Source organism: Gorilla gorilla, chromosome 8, assembly GCF_029281585.2.
Source record: "Gorilla gorilla gorilla isolate KB3781 chromosome 8, NHGRI_mGorGor1-v2.1_pri, whole genome shotgun sequence".
Lineage (NCBI taxonomy): Eukaryota > Metazoa > Chordata > Mammalia > Primates > Hominidae > Gorilla > Gorilla gorilla.
This window is the reverse complement of record NC_073232.2, coordinates 104,650,065-104,666,569: the sequence shown is the minus strand read 5'-3', so window position 1 is coordinate 104,666,569 and position 16,505 is coordinate 104,650,065. Positions and strand designations below refer to the sequence as shown.

The window sequence follows — 16,505 nt, the reverse complement described above, 5'->3', positions numbered from 1 at the left end:
ACACCTCATCAAAGAAGATATACAGATGACATATAAACAAATGCAAAGATGTTTCACATCATATATCATTAGAAAATTTCAAATTAGCTCTCCCTCTCCCTCTCCCCACGGTCTCCCTCTCCCTCTCTTTCCACGGTCTCCCTCTGATGCCCAGCCGAAGCTGGTCTGTACTGCTGCCATCTCGGCTCACTGCAACCTCCCTGCCTGATTCTCCTGCCTCAGCCCGCCGAGTGCCTGCGATTGCAGGCGCCCGCCGCCACGCCTGACTGGTTTTCGTACTTTTTTGGTGGAGACGGGGTTTCGCTGTGTTGGCCGGGCTGGTCTCTAGCTCCTAACCGCGAGTGATCCGCCAGCCTCGGCCTCCCGAGGTGCCGGGATTGCAGACGGAGTCTGGTTCACTCAGTGCTCAATGGTGCCCAGGCTGGAGTGCAGTGGCGTGATCTCGGCTCGCTACAACCTCCACCTCCCAGCCGCCTGCCTTGGCCTCCCAAAGTGCCGAGATTGCAGCCTCTGCCCAGCCACCACCCCGTCTGGGAAGTGAGGAGCGTCTCGCCTGGCCGCCCATCGTCTGGGACGTGAGGAGCCCCTCTGCCTGGCTGCCCAGTCTGGAAAGTGAGGGGTGTCTCTGCCCGGCCGCCATCCCATCTAGGAAGTGAGGAGCGCCTCTTCCCGGCTGCCATCCCATCTAGGAAGTGAGGAGCGTCTCTGCCCCGCCGCCCATCGTCTGAGATGTGGGGAGCGCCTCTGCCCCGCCGCCCCGTCTGGGATGTGAGGAGCGCCTCTGCCCGGCCGAGACCCCGTCTGGGAGGTGAGGAGCGTCTCTGCCCGGCCGCGACCCCGTCTGGGAGGTGAGGAGCGTCTCTGCCCAGCCGCCCCGTCTGAGAAGTGAGGAGACCCTCCGCCTGGCAACCGCCCCGTCTGAGAAGCGAGGAGCCCCTTTGCCCGGCAGCCACCCCGTCTGGGAAGTGAGGAGCGTCTCCGCCAGGCCAGCCGCCCCGTCCGGGAGGGAGGTGGGGGGGGTCAGCCCCCCGCCTGGCCAGCCGCCCCGTCCGGGAGGGAGGTGGGGGGGGGGTCAGCCCCCCGCCCGGCCAGCCACCCCGTCCGGGAGGTGAGGAGCGCCTCTGCCCGGCCGCCCCTACTGGGAAGTGAGGAGCCCCTCTGCCCGGCCAGCCGCCCCGTCTGGGAGGTGTACCCAACAGCTCATTGAGAACGGGCCAGGATGACAATGGCGGTTTTGTGGAATAGAAAGGGGGGAAAGGTGGGGAAAAGATTGAGAAATCGGATGGTTGCCGTGTCTGTGTAGAAAGAAGTAGACATGGGAGACTTTTCATTTTGTTCTGTACTAAGAAAAATTCTTCTGCCTTGGGATCCTGTTGATCTGTGACCTTACCCCCAACCCTGTGCTCTCTGAAGCATGTGCTGTGTCCACTCAGGGTTAAATGAATTAAGGGTGGTGCAAGATGTGCTTTGTTAAACAGATGCTTGAAGGCAGCATGCTCGTTAAGAGTCATCACCACTCCCTAATCGCAAGTACCCAGGGACACAAACACTGCGGAGGGCCACAGGGTCCTCTGCCTAGGAAAACCAGAGACCTTTGTTCACTTGTTTATCTGCTGACCTTCCCGCCACTATTGTCCTATGACCCTGCCAAATCCCCCTCTGCGAGAAACACCCAAGAATGATCAATTAAAAAAAAAAAAAAAAGAAAATTTCAAATTAAAATGAGATACCTCTATACATCTATCAGAATGACCCAAATCAAAAACACTGGCAAGGATGTGGAGCAACAGGAACTCCCATCCATTGCTGGTGAAAATGCAAAATGGTACATGGTACAGCCACTTTGGAGGATAGTTTCAAGGCTTCTTACAAAACTAAACATACTTGTATCATACAATCCAGCAATCAAGCTCCTTGGTATTTACCCCAATGAGTTGAAAATTTATGTCCACACAAAATGCTGTACATGGATGTGTACAGCTTTATTCATAATAGCCAAAACTTGGAAGCAACCAAGATGTCTTTCAGTACATGAATGGATAAACTGTGGGACATCCAGACAATGTAAGAGTATTCAGTACTAAAATGAAATGATCTACCAAGCTACAAAAAGACACAGAGGAAATTAAATGCATGTTACTAAATGAAAGACAATCTGAAAAGGCTACATACTGTACGAGTCCAACTATATGACCTTGTGGAAAAGGAAAAACCATGGAGAAAAAAAAAGATGTATGGTGGCCAGGAGCTCGGGGAGGGATGAACAGATAGAGCACAGAGGATTTTTAGGTCAGTGAAACTATTCTGTATAATACTATAATGGTGGATACATGTCATTATACAGTTGTCAAAACCCTGAATCAACCCTTTATACATTATAAATTATACAGTTGTCAAAACCAAGAGTGAACCCTAATGTAAACTATGGACACTCTGAGTGGTAATGATGTGTCAACTTAAGTTCACTGACTGTAAAAAATGTAACACTCTGGTACAAGATGTTGATAGTGGGGAAAGTAGTGAGCACTCTGTGTGTGTGTGGTCAGGGGTGGAGGCTGGCATATGGTTTACTGTGAACCTAAACAGGCTCTAAAATCTATTTAAAAATAACAGAAACAGAAAGAGGGGCTGGGTGCAGTGGCATACACCTGTACTCCCAGCTAACCAGGATACTGACGCAGGAAGATCACTTGAGCCCATGAGTTCAAGGCTGCAGTGTACTATGACTGCACCTGTTAACAGCTACTGCACTCCAGCCTGAGCAACATGGCAAGACTGAAAAAGAATAAAGAAGGTGGCTGGGGACCGGTGGCTCACGCCTGTAATCCCAGCACTTTGGGAGGCCAAGGTGGGTGGATCACGAGGTCAAGAGATCAAGACCATCCTGGCCAACATGGTGAAACCCCGTCTCTACTAAAAATACAAAAATTAGCTGGGCGTGGTGGTGCACGCCTATAGTCCCAGCTACTCAGGAGGCTGAGGCAGGAGAATTGCTTGAACCCAGGAGGTAGAGGTTGCAGTGAGCTGAGATCATGCCACTGCACTCCAGCCTGGCGACAGGGCGAGACTCCGTCTCAAAAACAAAGAAAAAAAAAAAAGGGGCTAGATGTGATGGTGCACTTTGGGAGGCCTAGCTGGGCTGATTACTTGAGCTCAGGAGTATGAGACCAGCCTGGACAACATGGCAAAACCCTGTCTCTATAAAAAAAAAAAAAAAATACAAAAACTAGCTGGGTATGGTGATGAGCACCTGCAGTCCCAGCTACCTGGGAGGCTGAGGTGGGAGGATCACTTGAGCCCAGGAAGTCAAGGTTGCAGCAAGCTGAGATTGTGCCACTGCATCCCAGCATGTTTGACAGAGTGAGGCCCTGTCTCAAAAAAAAAAAAAAAAAAAAGGACAAAAAGAAAGATCCCAAGTCAACTAATCTTCTACCTTAAGAAACTAAAAGGAGAAAAGCAAACTAAACCCAAATCAAGCAGAAGGAAGAAAGGACATAAATATTAGGGTGGATAAAAATGAAACAGAGAATGCAAGAATAGAAAGAAAAAACTCTGACAAATCATTTTCTTTTTTTTTTTGAGACGGAGTTTCGCTCTTGTTGCTCAGGCTGGAGTGCAGTGGTGTGATCTCGGCTCACTGAAACCTTCGCCTCCTGGGTTCAAGTGATTCTGCTGCCTCAGCCTCCCGAGTAGCTGGGATTACAGGCGCCCGCCACCATGCCCGGCTAATTTTATATTTTTAGTAGAGACGGGGTTTTTCCATGTTGGTCAGGCTGGTCTTGAACTCCCGACCTCAGGTGATCGGCCCGCCTCGGCCTCCCAAAGTGCTGGGATTACAGGCATGAGCCACCACGCCTGGCCAACCCTGACAAATCTTTAGCTAGAGTGACCAGAAAAAAAGAGAAGATTCAAATGACTAAAATCATGAATTAAGGAAGGGACATTACTACCAATCTTACAGAAATGAAAAGGATTATTAAAAAATACTATAAATAACTATATGCCAACAAATTAGATAATATACATGAAATGGACAAATTCGTATGATACAAACTATCAAAACTAATTCAAGAAGAAATAGAAAATCTGAATAGACCTGTTAAGTAATGAGATTGAATTAGTAATTAAAACATTTTCTATGAAGAAAAGCCCAGGACCAAATGGCTTCACTGCTCCCAAACATTTAAAACACCAATCCTTCACAAACTCTTAAAAAACATAAAGGAGGGATCACTTCCCAACTTATCCTATGAGCCAGTATGATTGCAGCACCAAAACCAAAGATGTCACAAAAGAACTACAGACCAATACCCACTATGAGTACAGACACCAAAGTTCCCAACAAAGTACTAGCAAACATGACCAAGTAGAACTTATCCCAGGAACCCCAGGCGAGTCTAATATGAAAATCAACCAATGTAATATGCCATATTATTAGAATACAGAACAATACTCACATGATTATCAATAGACAGAGAAACAGCATTTGACAAAACCCAACACTTTTTCATGACAAAAGCCCTCAACAAACTACAAATAGACAGGACATCCTCAACCTGATAAAGGCCATCTCTGAAAAACCCAGTTAACATACACTCATGTGTTACTCAATGATGGGTATCCACACACAGGGATAAATGTGTCCTTAGGCCATTTTGTAGTTTTGTGCACATCACAGAGTCACACCTAGGCTATATGGTATAGCCTACTGCTCTTAGCCTACAAACCTGCACAGCATGTTACTGTATTGAATACTGTAGGCAAATATAATACAATGGTATTTGCATTCCTAAACATAGGAAAGGTACAGTAAAAATATGGTATAAAAGATAAAAGATGGTATACCTGTATAGAACACTTAATCATGAATGGAGCTTCCAAGGCTGGAAGTTTGGAAGTTGCTCTGGGTGATTCAGTGAATGGGTGATGAGTGAATGTGAAGGCCTAAGACATTATTATACATTACACTATTATAGACTTTATACACATTGTACACTTATTACATTGAATTTATAATTTTTAATAATAAATTAACCTTAGCTTACTGTAACTTTTAAACTCTATACACTTTTAACTTTGACTCTTTTGTATTAACAGCTTAAAACACATATTGTACAGTTGTGCAAAAATTTTTTTATCCTTATTCTATAAGCTTTTTTCTATTTTTAAAATTTATTATTCTTACTTTTTAAACTTTTTTGTTAAAAACTAAGACACAAATACACACATTAGCCTAGGCCTACACAGGGTCAGGATCATCAATTAATATCACTGTCTTCCATCTCTACATCTTGTCCCACTAGAAGGTCTTCAGGGGCAAAAAGAAACATGAAGCTGCTATCTCCTATGAGAATAATGCCTTCTTCTGAAACACCTCCTGAAGGATATGCCTGAGGCTGTTTTACAGTTACTTTTTAAGTAAAAGAAGTATACTCTAAAATAATGATAACAAGTGGTTGGGTATGGTGGATCATGCCTGTAATCACAGTGCTTTGGGAGGCCAAGGAAGGAAGGTCCCTGTAAGTCAGAAGAGAGAAATCAGCCTGGGCAACAAAGCACGACTGTGTCTCTACAAAAAATAAAAAAAAATTAGCCAGGTTTGGTGGCATGCACCTGTAGTCCCAGCTATTTGGGAGGCTGAGGCAGGAGGATCACTTGAGCCCAGGAGTTCAAGATTACAATGAGCTATGATCATGACACTGCACTCCAGCCTGGGTGACACAGTAAGACCCTGTCTCTATATTAAAAAAATTTTTTTTTGCAGTAAGCTGAGATTGCGCCACTGCACTCCAGCCTGGGCAACAGAGTGAGACTCTGTCTCAAAAAAAAAAAAAAAAAAGAAAAGAAAATTTTTTTTTTTTGGCCAGGTGCAGTGGCTCACGCCTGTAATCCCAGCACTTTGGGAGGCCAAGACGGGCAGATCATGAGGTCAGAAGCTCAAGACCAGCCTGATCAACATGGTGAAACCCCGTCTATACTGAAATACAAAAATCAGCTGGGCACGGTGGCAGGTGCCTGTAATCCCAGCTACTCAGGAGGCTGAGGCAGGAGAATTGCTTGAACCTGGGAGGCGGAGGTTGCAGTGAGCCGAGATTGCGCCACTGCGCTCCAACCTGGGCGACAGAGTAAGACTCCCTCTCAAAAAAAAAACAAAAAACAAAAAACAAAAAACAAACACACAACATTTTTTAAAAGTAACGATAAAAAGTAAAGTAGATATATAAACCAGTAACACAGTCATTTATTACCAAGCATTATGTACTGTATAAAACTGTTACATGTTATATTTTTATATGACTGCTAGTACAGGTTTGTTTACACCTTCATCACCACAACCAGGTGAATGATGCATTGCACTACTATGTTACCACAGCTACAATGCCACAAGGTGATGGGAATTTTTCGACTCAATTATAATCTTAGGGGACCACCACTGTGGTCGTTATTGACCTAAACAGTAAGTACAGTGTACTACGGCTATAGTTAATGGTGAAAAGTCGTCAGGCACAGTGGCTCACGCCTGTAATCCCAGCACTTTAGGAGGCCGAGGCGGGTGGATCACCTGAGGTCAGGAGTTTGAGACCAGCCTGGCCAACATGGTGAAACCCCATCTCTACTAAAAATACAAAAATTAGCCAGGCTTGGTGGTGGGTGCCTGTAATCCCAGCTACTTGGGAGGCTGAGGCAGGAGAATCACGTGTACCAACCTCTGCAGTAGGCAGAGGTTGCAGTGAGCCGAGATTGTGCCACTGCACTCCAGCCTGGGAGACAAGAGTGAAATTCCATCTTAGAAAAAAAAGAAAAGATTGGATGATTTCCCCCTAAGAACAAGAACAAGATAACAATGTGTTTTTTTTTTTTTTTCGTTCTTTCTCTCTCCCTTTATTGTTTGTAGCTGCGACCTCAGGTGCACACCACCATACCTGGCTAATTTTCTGTATTTTTTTGTAGAGACTGGGTTTTGCCATGTTGCCCAGGCTGGTCTTGAACTCCTGCGCTCAAGCTATCTGCCTGCCTTGTCCTCCCAAAATGCTGGGATTACAGTTGTGGGCCCCTAGCCATTTTTTTTTTTTGAGACAGGGTCTCACTCCAGCTGCCCAGGCTGGAGTGCAGTGGCATTCTCTTGATACACTGAAACCTCCGCCTCTCCGGTTCAAGTGATTCTAGCGCCTCAGCCTCCTGAGTAGCTGGGACTATAGGTGTGCTCTTAGACCTGGCTAATTTTTTGTATTTTTAGTAGAGATAGAGTTTTGCTATGTTGCCAAGGCTGGTTTCAAACTCCTGGACTCAAGCAATCTGCCTGCCTCAGCCTCCCAAAGTGCTGGGATTACAGGTATGAGCCAAGGATATCTGCTTTCATCACTTCTGTTTAATACTGTACTAAAGGTTATAACCAGGGCAATTAGCCAAGAAAATGAAATAAATGATTCACATTGGGCCAGGCATGGTGGCTCACACCTGTAATCCCAGCACTTTGGGAGGCTTAGGCGGGTGGATCACCTGAGGTCAGGAGCTCTAGACCAGCCTGGCCAACATGGTGAAACACTGTCTCTACTAAAACTACATAACTTAGCTGGGCATGGTGGCGTGTGCCTGTAATCCCAGCTACTGGAGAGGCTGAGACAGGAGAACTGACAGAACCCAGGAGGCAGAGGTTGCAGTGAGCTGAGATCATGCCGCTGTACTCCAGCCTGGGCAACAGAGCGAGACTGTGCCTCAAAAAAAAAAAAAAAAAAAAAAAAAGCATTCAGATTGGGAAACAAAAAGTAAAACTATTTCTGTTCAACAATGACAAGATCTTATATTAGAAAATCCTAAGGAATCCATCAAGAAGTATCCAAATTACTAAGCAAGTTCAGCAAGGTCACAGGATACAAGGTCAATTTACAAAAATCAATTATTGCTGATTGTGTTCCAAGACAAAAAGAAAACAAAAACTATATTCTACATACTTAATCTAAAAACAAAGTTAAGAAAACAATTCCATTTACACAATAGTATCAAAAAGAACAAAATATTTAGAAACAAATTTAAAAACAAAAAAAAATCTAAAAACTATAAAACAATGTTGAGAGAAGTTAAAGAAAATAAATCTTGCCTGGGCGTGGTGGCTCACACCTGTAATCCCAGGATTTTGGGAGGCCAAGGTGGGTGGATCACCTGAGGTCAGGAATTTGAGACCAGCCTGGGCAACGTGGTGAAACCCTGTCTCTACAAAAAATACAAAAATTAGTCAGGCGTGCGGGCGCATGTCTGTAATCCCAGGGAGGCCGAGGCAGGAGAAACTGCTTGAACCCAGGAGGCAGAGGTTGCAGTGAGCCAACTTCGCACCACTGCACTCCAGCCTAGATGACAGTGCGAGATCCGTCTCAAAAAAAAAAAAATAATAATAAAAGAAAAGAAAATAAATCTAGTGTGAATCAGTCCCTTGGGAGTCAAGATCTCTCTACCTTTGAGATGCTCTCCTCTGAATTCTTCTGCCTGAACAAGGTTATTACCAGGTCTCAAAGTTTATGGACAGGTTTTATTTATAAAACAAACTTTTCAGTTGGTATTCCTTTCATGTTTTAAAGCAATGGTTTTTAAATTTAATGTGCATAGAAATCACTCAATTATCTCATTAAAATGCACATTTCAGCTGGGTGTGGTGGTTCTTGCCTACATTCTCAGTACTTCGGAAGGCCAACGGGGTTTGGGAGGGGGATCCCTTGAGGCCAGGAAGTTCGAGACTGGGCAACATAGTGATCCCCCTCTCTAAAAAGAAAAGAAAAATTAGCTGGGTGTGGTGGCACATGCCTGTAACCCCATCTACTTGGAAGGCTGAGGCAAGAAGACTGCTTGAGCCCAGGAGTTCGAGGCTGCAGTGAGCTATGATCATGCTGCCGTACTCCAGCATAGGCAACAGAGCAAAACACTGTCTTTAAAAAATAAAAAGTAAAAAAAGCAGACTTCTATTCAGTAAAAGTGGGGTGGAGGAAGGGGGTGGTGTTCTGCATTCCTAATAACTGCCAGACAATGCTAATGTTGCTGGTCCTCAGATCATATTTTGAGTAGCAAGGTTTTAAGTAGGTGCATACATACAACTGGCTTGACTCACTAGGAAAAAAGAAAAAAGCAAACTGTAACATGGGTGGCAAACAGTGAGAAGGATAAAACTCTGACGAATCCTCTTAAGTTTTTCACAACTGAGTACAATAAGTAACTCCCTATTAACAATGAAGAACATACACTTATACTACCTCTTCATTCCTGCCATGACTAAGTACCAGAAAAGATGCAGAATTGGCCAGCTAGCATCATCCAGACTGGGGCTAAATTCATTTGAAAAGTTAAAAAAAAACACAAAATCTGCTGCATAGAGATCATCCCATAGAATATTAACCATCATCACCTTTCCCTCTCTGTATCTTCTTTTATTCCTTCTTCTAGTCAGTGTTTATCAAGTGTCTTTGGGGACCAACGGCAGTCCCTGGCAATCTATTAACTGGTCTACAGACAGTTTGAGAAAAAAGTGATAAAAGTTTTGATCACAAATATTTCACAAATTTGAGGAGATTATGACTTTCACAGAAATCCTTTTAGGTTCTTTATTGCTGTTACATTCTAAGGATCACCCAAGCTCTACTAGGGTAAGTTAAGAAAACACTATCATAATAAGGAAAATAAAAAGGAAAGGGCTAACATACTTCCACATCATGTGAGTTGTTTACATTGGTTAAATATGTATTTTATTGTTACTATCATATTGTGTTAAATCCCAAATTTAGGGAAATGAATCAATGGTTCAAAAGAGTAAAAGTGAAAAATACATTTAACTCAGAATGCCATAAATGATAATAGTATGACTTTATAGTGAAGACTGATCTTAGAATGAGCTGTGACCAGTGAACTAGGAGTGATAACTCTGTACTAGGAGACATCCTTGTTCCCACCGTACTGTGATACATTATTAAATAGGGACAAGAAGCCACTGAAGTGTTCATATCATTTTCAACAACTCCAGTAAACCAACCAAAGCCCCCACTATGAATTCTGTCATTAAAAGATCAAAATAATAGTCAAAGGTACTTCTTTTAACAAAACAGATACAACTAATGTCAGCTGCAAAATTAATGACAAATGTGCTCAGACAGAAACAAAACAATCTACTGGCAAAATTCTATCATCAGATGACACTATCGGACATTACGTGCTACGTGTGTTATACAGAGAGGAAGAACAATTATTATCACAGATGTAGGCTCTTAAGTATTTTGTTTAATGGCTGCATGAAGCCACTAGCGTACAGAGTACGAATCAACTCTTAGTATATACGAATGTAACATGTTAATCAAGAAATACAAGCAACTTTTTAAAAGTTTTAGAAGATATTTTCTTTTAACCAACAATTATTTTTGAACCTTGAATTGAAAAGTTGTGCTGGAATCAGCATGGCTAGAGCACTAGCTTTGTGTGCAGCAATGAAGAGTCCACCACCTGAAAGCCAATTCACACATGGCTTCATTTACAGACAACAGCTGGCTTGAGTCATTGTTAATAACTGCATGGAAAATTGTGAATATAATTAAAATTGCAGCCCTTGAATAGGTATCTTCAGCATGTTAAGAATGCAGCGGCAGGCTGGGCACACGGTGGCTCACGCCTGTGATCCTAGCACTTTGGGAGGCCAAGGTAGGTGGATTGCTTGAGGCCAGGAGTTTGAGACAAGCCTGGACAACATAGCAAGACCCGGCCTCTATTTGGGGGGGAAAAAAAAAGGCAGCAGCAGCAAATACTCTGTTTTTCTGTTTTGTCAAGAGGAAATATGCTAACAATACCTATTCAAATGAAGGATATACTTTTTTTTTTCCTTTTTTGAGACAGAGTCTTGCTCTGTCGCCCAGGCTGGAGTGCAATGGTGCGAGCTTGGCTCACAGCAACCTCTGCCTCCCAGGTTCACGTGATTCTCCTGCCTCAGCCTCCCAAGTAGCTGGGATTACAGGCGCCTGCCACCATGCCTGGCTAATTTTTGTATTTTTAGTAGACACAAGGTTTCACCACGTTGGCCAAGCTGGTCTTGAACTCCTGATATCAGGTGATCCGCCTGCCTCGGCCTCCCAAAGTGTTGGGATTACAGGCGTGAGCCACCGTGCCCAGCGGATATTCATTTTTTTTATAACACTGATGTCATTAAAACATATCTATGATTTTAAGCGGCTAACTCAAGTGCCATACCTCTATGACAGACAGTATAGTGACCAGCTTGAACATATCATTTGAGAGTAAAATTATAATTCTCTCTCTCTTTTTTTTTAAGATTGGTTTCACTCTGTCACCCAGGCTAGAGGGTAGTGACGCAATCATAGCTCAATGCAGCCCCAAACTCCTGGGCTCAAGTGATCCTCCCAGCTGAGCCTCCCGAGTAGCTAGGACTTACAACAGGTGTGCTCCATCACACTTGGCGAATTTTTTTTCTTTTTCTTTTTTTTTTTTGTAGAGAGACAAGGTTTTGCTATGTTGCCTAGGCTGATCCTGAGCTCGTAACCGCAAGCAATCCACCCACCTGAGCCTCAAAAGTGCTGGGATTACAGACGTGAGCTACCATGACTGGCCACAATTCTTTTTCGTTGTTGAGACAGGGTCTCACTCTGTCTCCCAAGCTGGAGTACAGTGGCGCAATCACAGCTCACTGTGGCCTCCACCTCACAGGCTAAGGCAATCCTTCCACCTCAGCCTTCTGAGTAGCTGGGACTACAGGTGTGTGCCACCATGCCCAGCTAATTTTTTTTTGTTATTTTTGGTAGAGATGGAGTTTCACCCTGTTGCCCAGGCTGGTCTCGAGCAATCTACTCGCCCCAGCTTCCCAAAGTGTTGGGATTACAGGTGTAGCCACTGTGACTGGCCACAATTCTTTTTTTTAGTACGGAGTCTCGCTCTGTCTCCCAGGCTGGAGTGCAGTGGCGCTATCTTGGCTCACTGCAAGCTCTGCCTCCCGGGTTTATGCCATTCTCCTGCCTCAGCCTCCCGAGTAGCTGGGACTGGAGGCGCCTGCCACCAAGGCTGGCTAATTTTTTTGTATTTTTAGTAGAGATGGGGTTTCACTGTGTTAGCCAGGATGGTCTCAATCTCCTGACCTCGTGATCCACCAGCATTGGCCTCCCAAAGTGCTGGGATTACAGGTGTGAGCCACCGCACCCGGCCCGGCCACAATTCTTAGTAACAAAATATGCAGACTAAATAATGATACAAATGGCTTAACCAAAGAGTTTTACTCTTTTCTTTTTTCTTTGAGATGGAGTCTCGGCTCTGTCGCCCAGGCTTGTGTGCAGTGGCACGATCTTGGCTCACTGCAACCTTTGCCTCCTGGGTTCAAGCAACTCTTCTGCCTCAGCCTCCCGAGTAGCTGGGACTACAGGCACACGCCACCATGTCCAGCTAACTTTTGTATTTTTAGTAAAGACATGGTTTCACCATATTGGCCGGGTTGGTCTCGAACTCCTGACCTCATGATCTGCCCGCCTCTGCCTCCCAAAGTGCTGGGATTACAGGTGTGAGCCACCACGCCCAGCCAAGATTTACTCTTTTCTAACAACTAGGTAGACTTAAAACCATATTCAATTACTGCACTAAACCTGAAAACATATTTCCTAGAACTGAATTCAACCAAAAGGACAGATCTACACATTGCCATCTCCAAAATTAAAATATTCAACTTTCCTTTTGAGTGCCATACACTTGTCAACTTGATGTAGTTTTCAGTGAGAATTCCTGTAATAATTTTTGTGTCCATTTGAATATCTAAAACATCTAATAGAAATATCATATAATTGTTGCTCTTCCCAACTCTATAATTCAAAGGTGGGGCTATCTAATTTAGTACAACTAAGAGCAAGAAAAGAAATCAGTTAAATATGAAACCTTAATTTGGACTTTAGTGAGTCTTTCACCATTCATGTGGTGGTACAATAATGTGAACAATCATTGCTTTTCCTGATACTACTGATTTAAAAATACTTCTTTGATCTTACAATAAAAACATTTTGAATTATTCTTTTGTGTTTATCTAAAATCAGTGGTATGCACTGAAGACCCATCACATGGTCCACAAATTCCAAATGTTTGAAAACACTACTTTCTCTACTACACTATTTCCCCTTCAAAGGAAGCTATCATTTCTTCCTGTGCATGTTAGAGAAAAACAGAGAACCAAGGACATTTTCTTTGTCCTTATTATTAATCTTCTCGTATTAGAAAAGCACTTCATTATCTGCATTTATGTTGCCTCATTTTCAAAAACATTGGTCTGATTTCAGTATGAATAGCCCTTATAAAAAACAATATATATAATAATTATTTCCAATTTTTCCTGAATTCCCTCTGCCCCCAAAGACATTCTTTCCTTATGACCTTCCCAGAACCCAAGCTGCCTTCCTATACCTCTTGGTTACAGTCAAGGGTTATAAAAAATTGTTTAACAACTGGCATGGTATAAATACCAAATCAAGAGATTGACACCAATTTATAACTGTATGGCTGTAATGGAACAGGCTCACTAAATATCAGCCTTAGTTAGACTGCTGCTAAAGAAGCAGCCTTAGACTGCTTCTTGTAAGCAGTCTGCTATACTTTTTTTCCATGCTAGGCCTGTTCTCAAAGGTCTTTGGTTATTTCTTACCTGCCACTTCACAGAAAAGGATAGCAGGGTTCATGAAAGAAACCACACAAATTGGATTCCAAAGATGAGTTTAACGTCACATCTTATTAAATATTTAATTTCTCTACTTTTATTCCTTAAAAGGAAGAATTAAGGAGAAGTATTAGAACATACTACTGCTTTCTTTCTCTTACACCAACTATCTCCAGATAATTAAGCTAAGTTAGTTTTTTTTTTAAAAGTCAGCTTTTTATTAGAGCTTTGTTATTCAATTATCCACACAGGTATGCAAGTTCTTTCTCCTTTCTATCAAACAGACAGTTAATACACAGGCAAATGGATAAATTTGGGGATATATTAAGGATACTGTAAACTGTTAGCAAAAGAAATAAATGTCTCTGACATTCAGAGAGGAAACGAGAAAGGGAACACAGAAATTCACACCCTAAAAAAAAGAGGTGGTTCATTTTAAAATGAACTTATAAAGTTATATATAATAACATCAAATATATCTGTGTTGTTTTTAAAGATATTCTTACCCAATTTTGGAAAAACTATTAGGTATTCAGCATTGCACTGAGGACATGCCACTCTGGCTGTACTGTTTCCTCTTTGCTTTTCATCCACCCAGCGTTGTAGACAGGCCTGGTGAACCCATTTTGTAGATCCTCTGCACCTGCATGGTCTCACCCATTCAGCTGTTCTATCATCTTCATCAGTAGCAAAACAAACCCAGCAACTTCTGTAAATTAAAAGAGAAAAGGATGACATTTATATCTTTAGGACTCCAGCCTCCTCTATACTGCAGCTCTTACTTAATGGGATGAGCCTGCTATGTTATATTACAGAATCTCTGTCCTATATTAAAAGACTAAGGAGAAAAAACAACCAATACATTCCCACTAGAGCAGTTTCTACTTTTTCTGTTTTTCCTTGTCTTCCTCTACAGAATCTTATGTTTTCTGAACTTTGTTTTCTATCTTTTCAGTAATTCTTCACCTTCTCTAATGAACGAGAGTGCAAGGAGACAAACCTCAAGCTGCTTTTGTTATAAGACTTAATAATTCTTTGAGGAATAGTAAGCACAGTAATATATTAAATTCAGTGTTCTCCCCAGTTCACCACCACCAATCCCTTGAACTTGGAAAAACAAAGTATTACACGAGTGATTTCACATACAGTCTCATTCCATTTTTCAGCTGAGGAAAAAAAAACCCATTTCTCTTTCCGGTAAAGTATAAACATGAGAGAAAACAATATTACATTTTCAAAAAAGCACAAAGGAGATAAATATATCAAGATTTTTTTTTTTTTTAGAATAGCAATATGATAAATTTGGGTGTGTATGCTTGAAATCTGAAATCTAGAAGTATCAAGTCTGGGGTGCTTATATTAATAAAAATAAAATTCTATTGAGATCGGTAATTTTAAAACATTTTCCCACTTTGCTTTTAAGGGTACTTCATGAATTGTAATTTTTTCTTGTGGAATTAGGTTGTAATTCCTCAGTTTTTCTCCCAATTAACACAAGTTTTGACATCGATTTCCATCAGGGCAAATACAGTTCAATTCAATGAGACCCTTCTCTCCTCCCCTCCATTAGAACTTGTACAAGTGGAAACAACTGCTAATTAAAGCATGTTACCTACTGTGCACTTTTTACTTAATTGGATAAGTGGCTTCTGTCAGAACAACTAGTTTAACTATGCTCAGTGGGAAAGACTATATAGTCAGGTATTATAGATGGGTGAGGTTCTCCAGTCCTTGTGGAACAACATGAATTTCAATTGTGTGCTCCAATTACAATTTTTCAATTAGAACAGGAAAAAAGTTGAACTGAATCCATGGCATCAATATCCAAAATTGTTGTTTTATTCAGCTTTCAAATTCAGTCAGGTTTCATAAGATCTAAGTAAAATTAGAACGTAGGTAGCATTTGTTTAGCATTCTGACCCTTTTGACCCACTTTAGCTAAGCTGTCTGGGCCTTCACATTGTCTTATGGTTGTCCAAAAATACCTTGTTCTTTTTTAAAAAATTTTATCGTCAAATAGACATAGTATAAAATCTACCACTTTAGCCATTTTTTAGGTGTATAATTCAGTGGCAGTAAGTATATTCATACTGTTGTGCAACCCACCAAGACTACCCATAGTAGGACTGGGTTCTAACCTATGATTTTTGCATAAAATTTCAATTGGTAAGTATACTAGCACACAGGCTGGTTAAGATGTTGTTAGTATATATTTTTCCCCACAACTGAGGTAATTTTGTGAACATAGTTGTATACATCTAGGAAATGGAATGTATCATTTTAGCAACAAAATACTGGCAGAATATTTAGAGACTCTTTAGTCTCATACTTTCTTAACACAAACATAAATAAGAATAGCTACATCAGCATAATTAATCAGTATTACGGTGAATCATTTTAAATTAATCCAATTTCAGTCATCAGAAAAATAAAATACAATGTTAGGACTAGGTTGAACCAACTGAAATAGTCTACATTAATCTGTTTTTGACTTACAGAAAAGATAGGTCAAATTTCATATTCTGATCTAATGAGAATACTTGTGTAGCTATTATATTCCTTATAAATTCTAGATAAGGTTTATTTTTCCCCAACATTTTATTATGAAAAATTTCAAACTTTCCAAAAAAAGTTGAAAACTGTTCAGTGACTACCCATATACCCAACATTTAGATTCTATAATTCTTATTCTGCTATATTTGCTTTCTCACACATCCATTCATCATTCTTATTTTTTGCTGCATTTCACAGTTGCAGGCATCAGTATATTTCAGTCCTAAATACTTGTACGGATTTACTTTTTAGAACTGACATTTAAAGCATGCACTCGGCTGGGTGC

At 41.8% G+C, this 16,505-nt stretch overlaps 1 protein-coding gene across 1 annotated transcript in view; it reads right to left on the bottom strand.

The window, feature by feature from the left end:
* The window catches only part of MARCHF5 (membrane associated ring-CH-type finger 5), a 64,193-nt gene that overhangs the window by 29,655 nt on the left and 18,033 nt on the right, over positions 1 to 16,505 (bottom strand). The window contains exon 2 of the mRNA XM_004049791.5: positions 14,173 to 14,375. Within this exon, the coding sequence (XP_004049839.1) occupies positions 14,173 to 14,375 (203 nt within the window). The remainder of the gene's footprint in view (positions 1 to 14,172; positions 14,376 to 16,505) is intronic.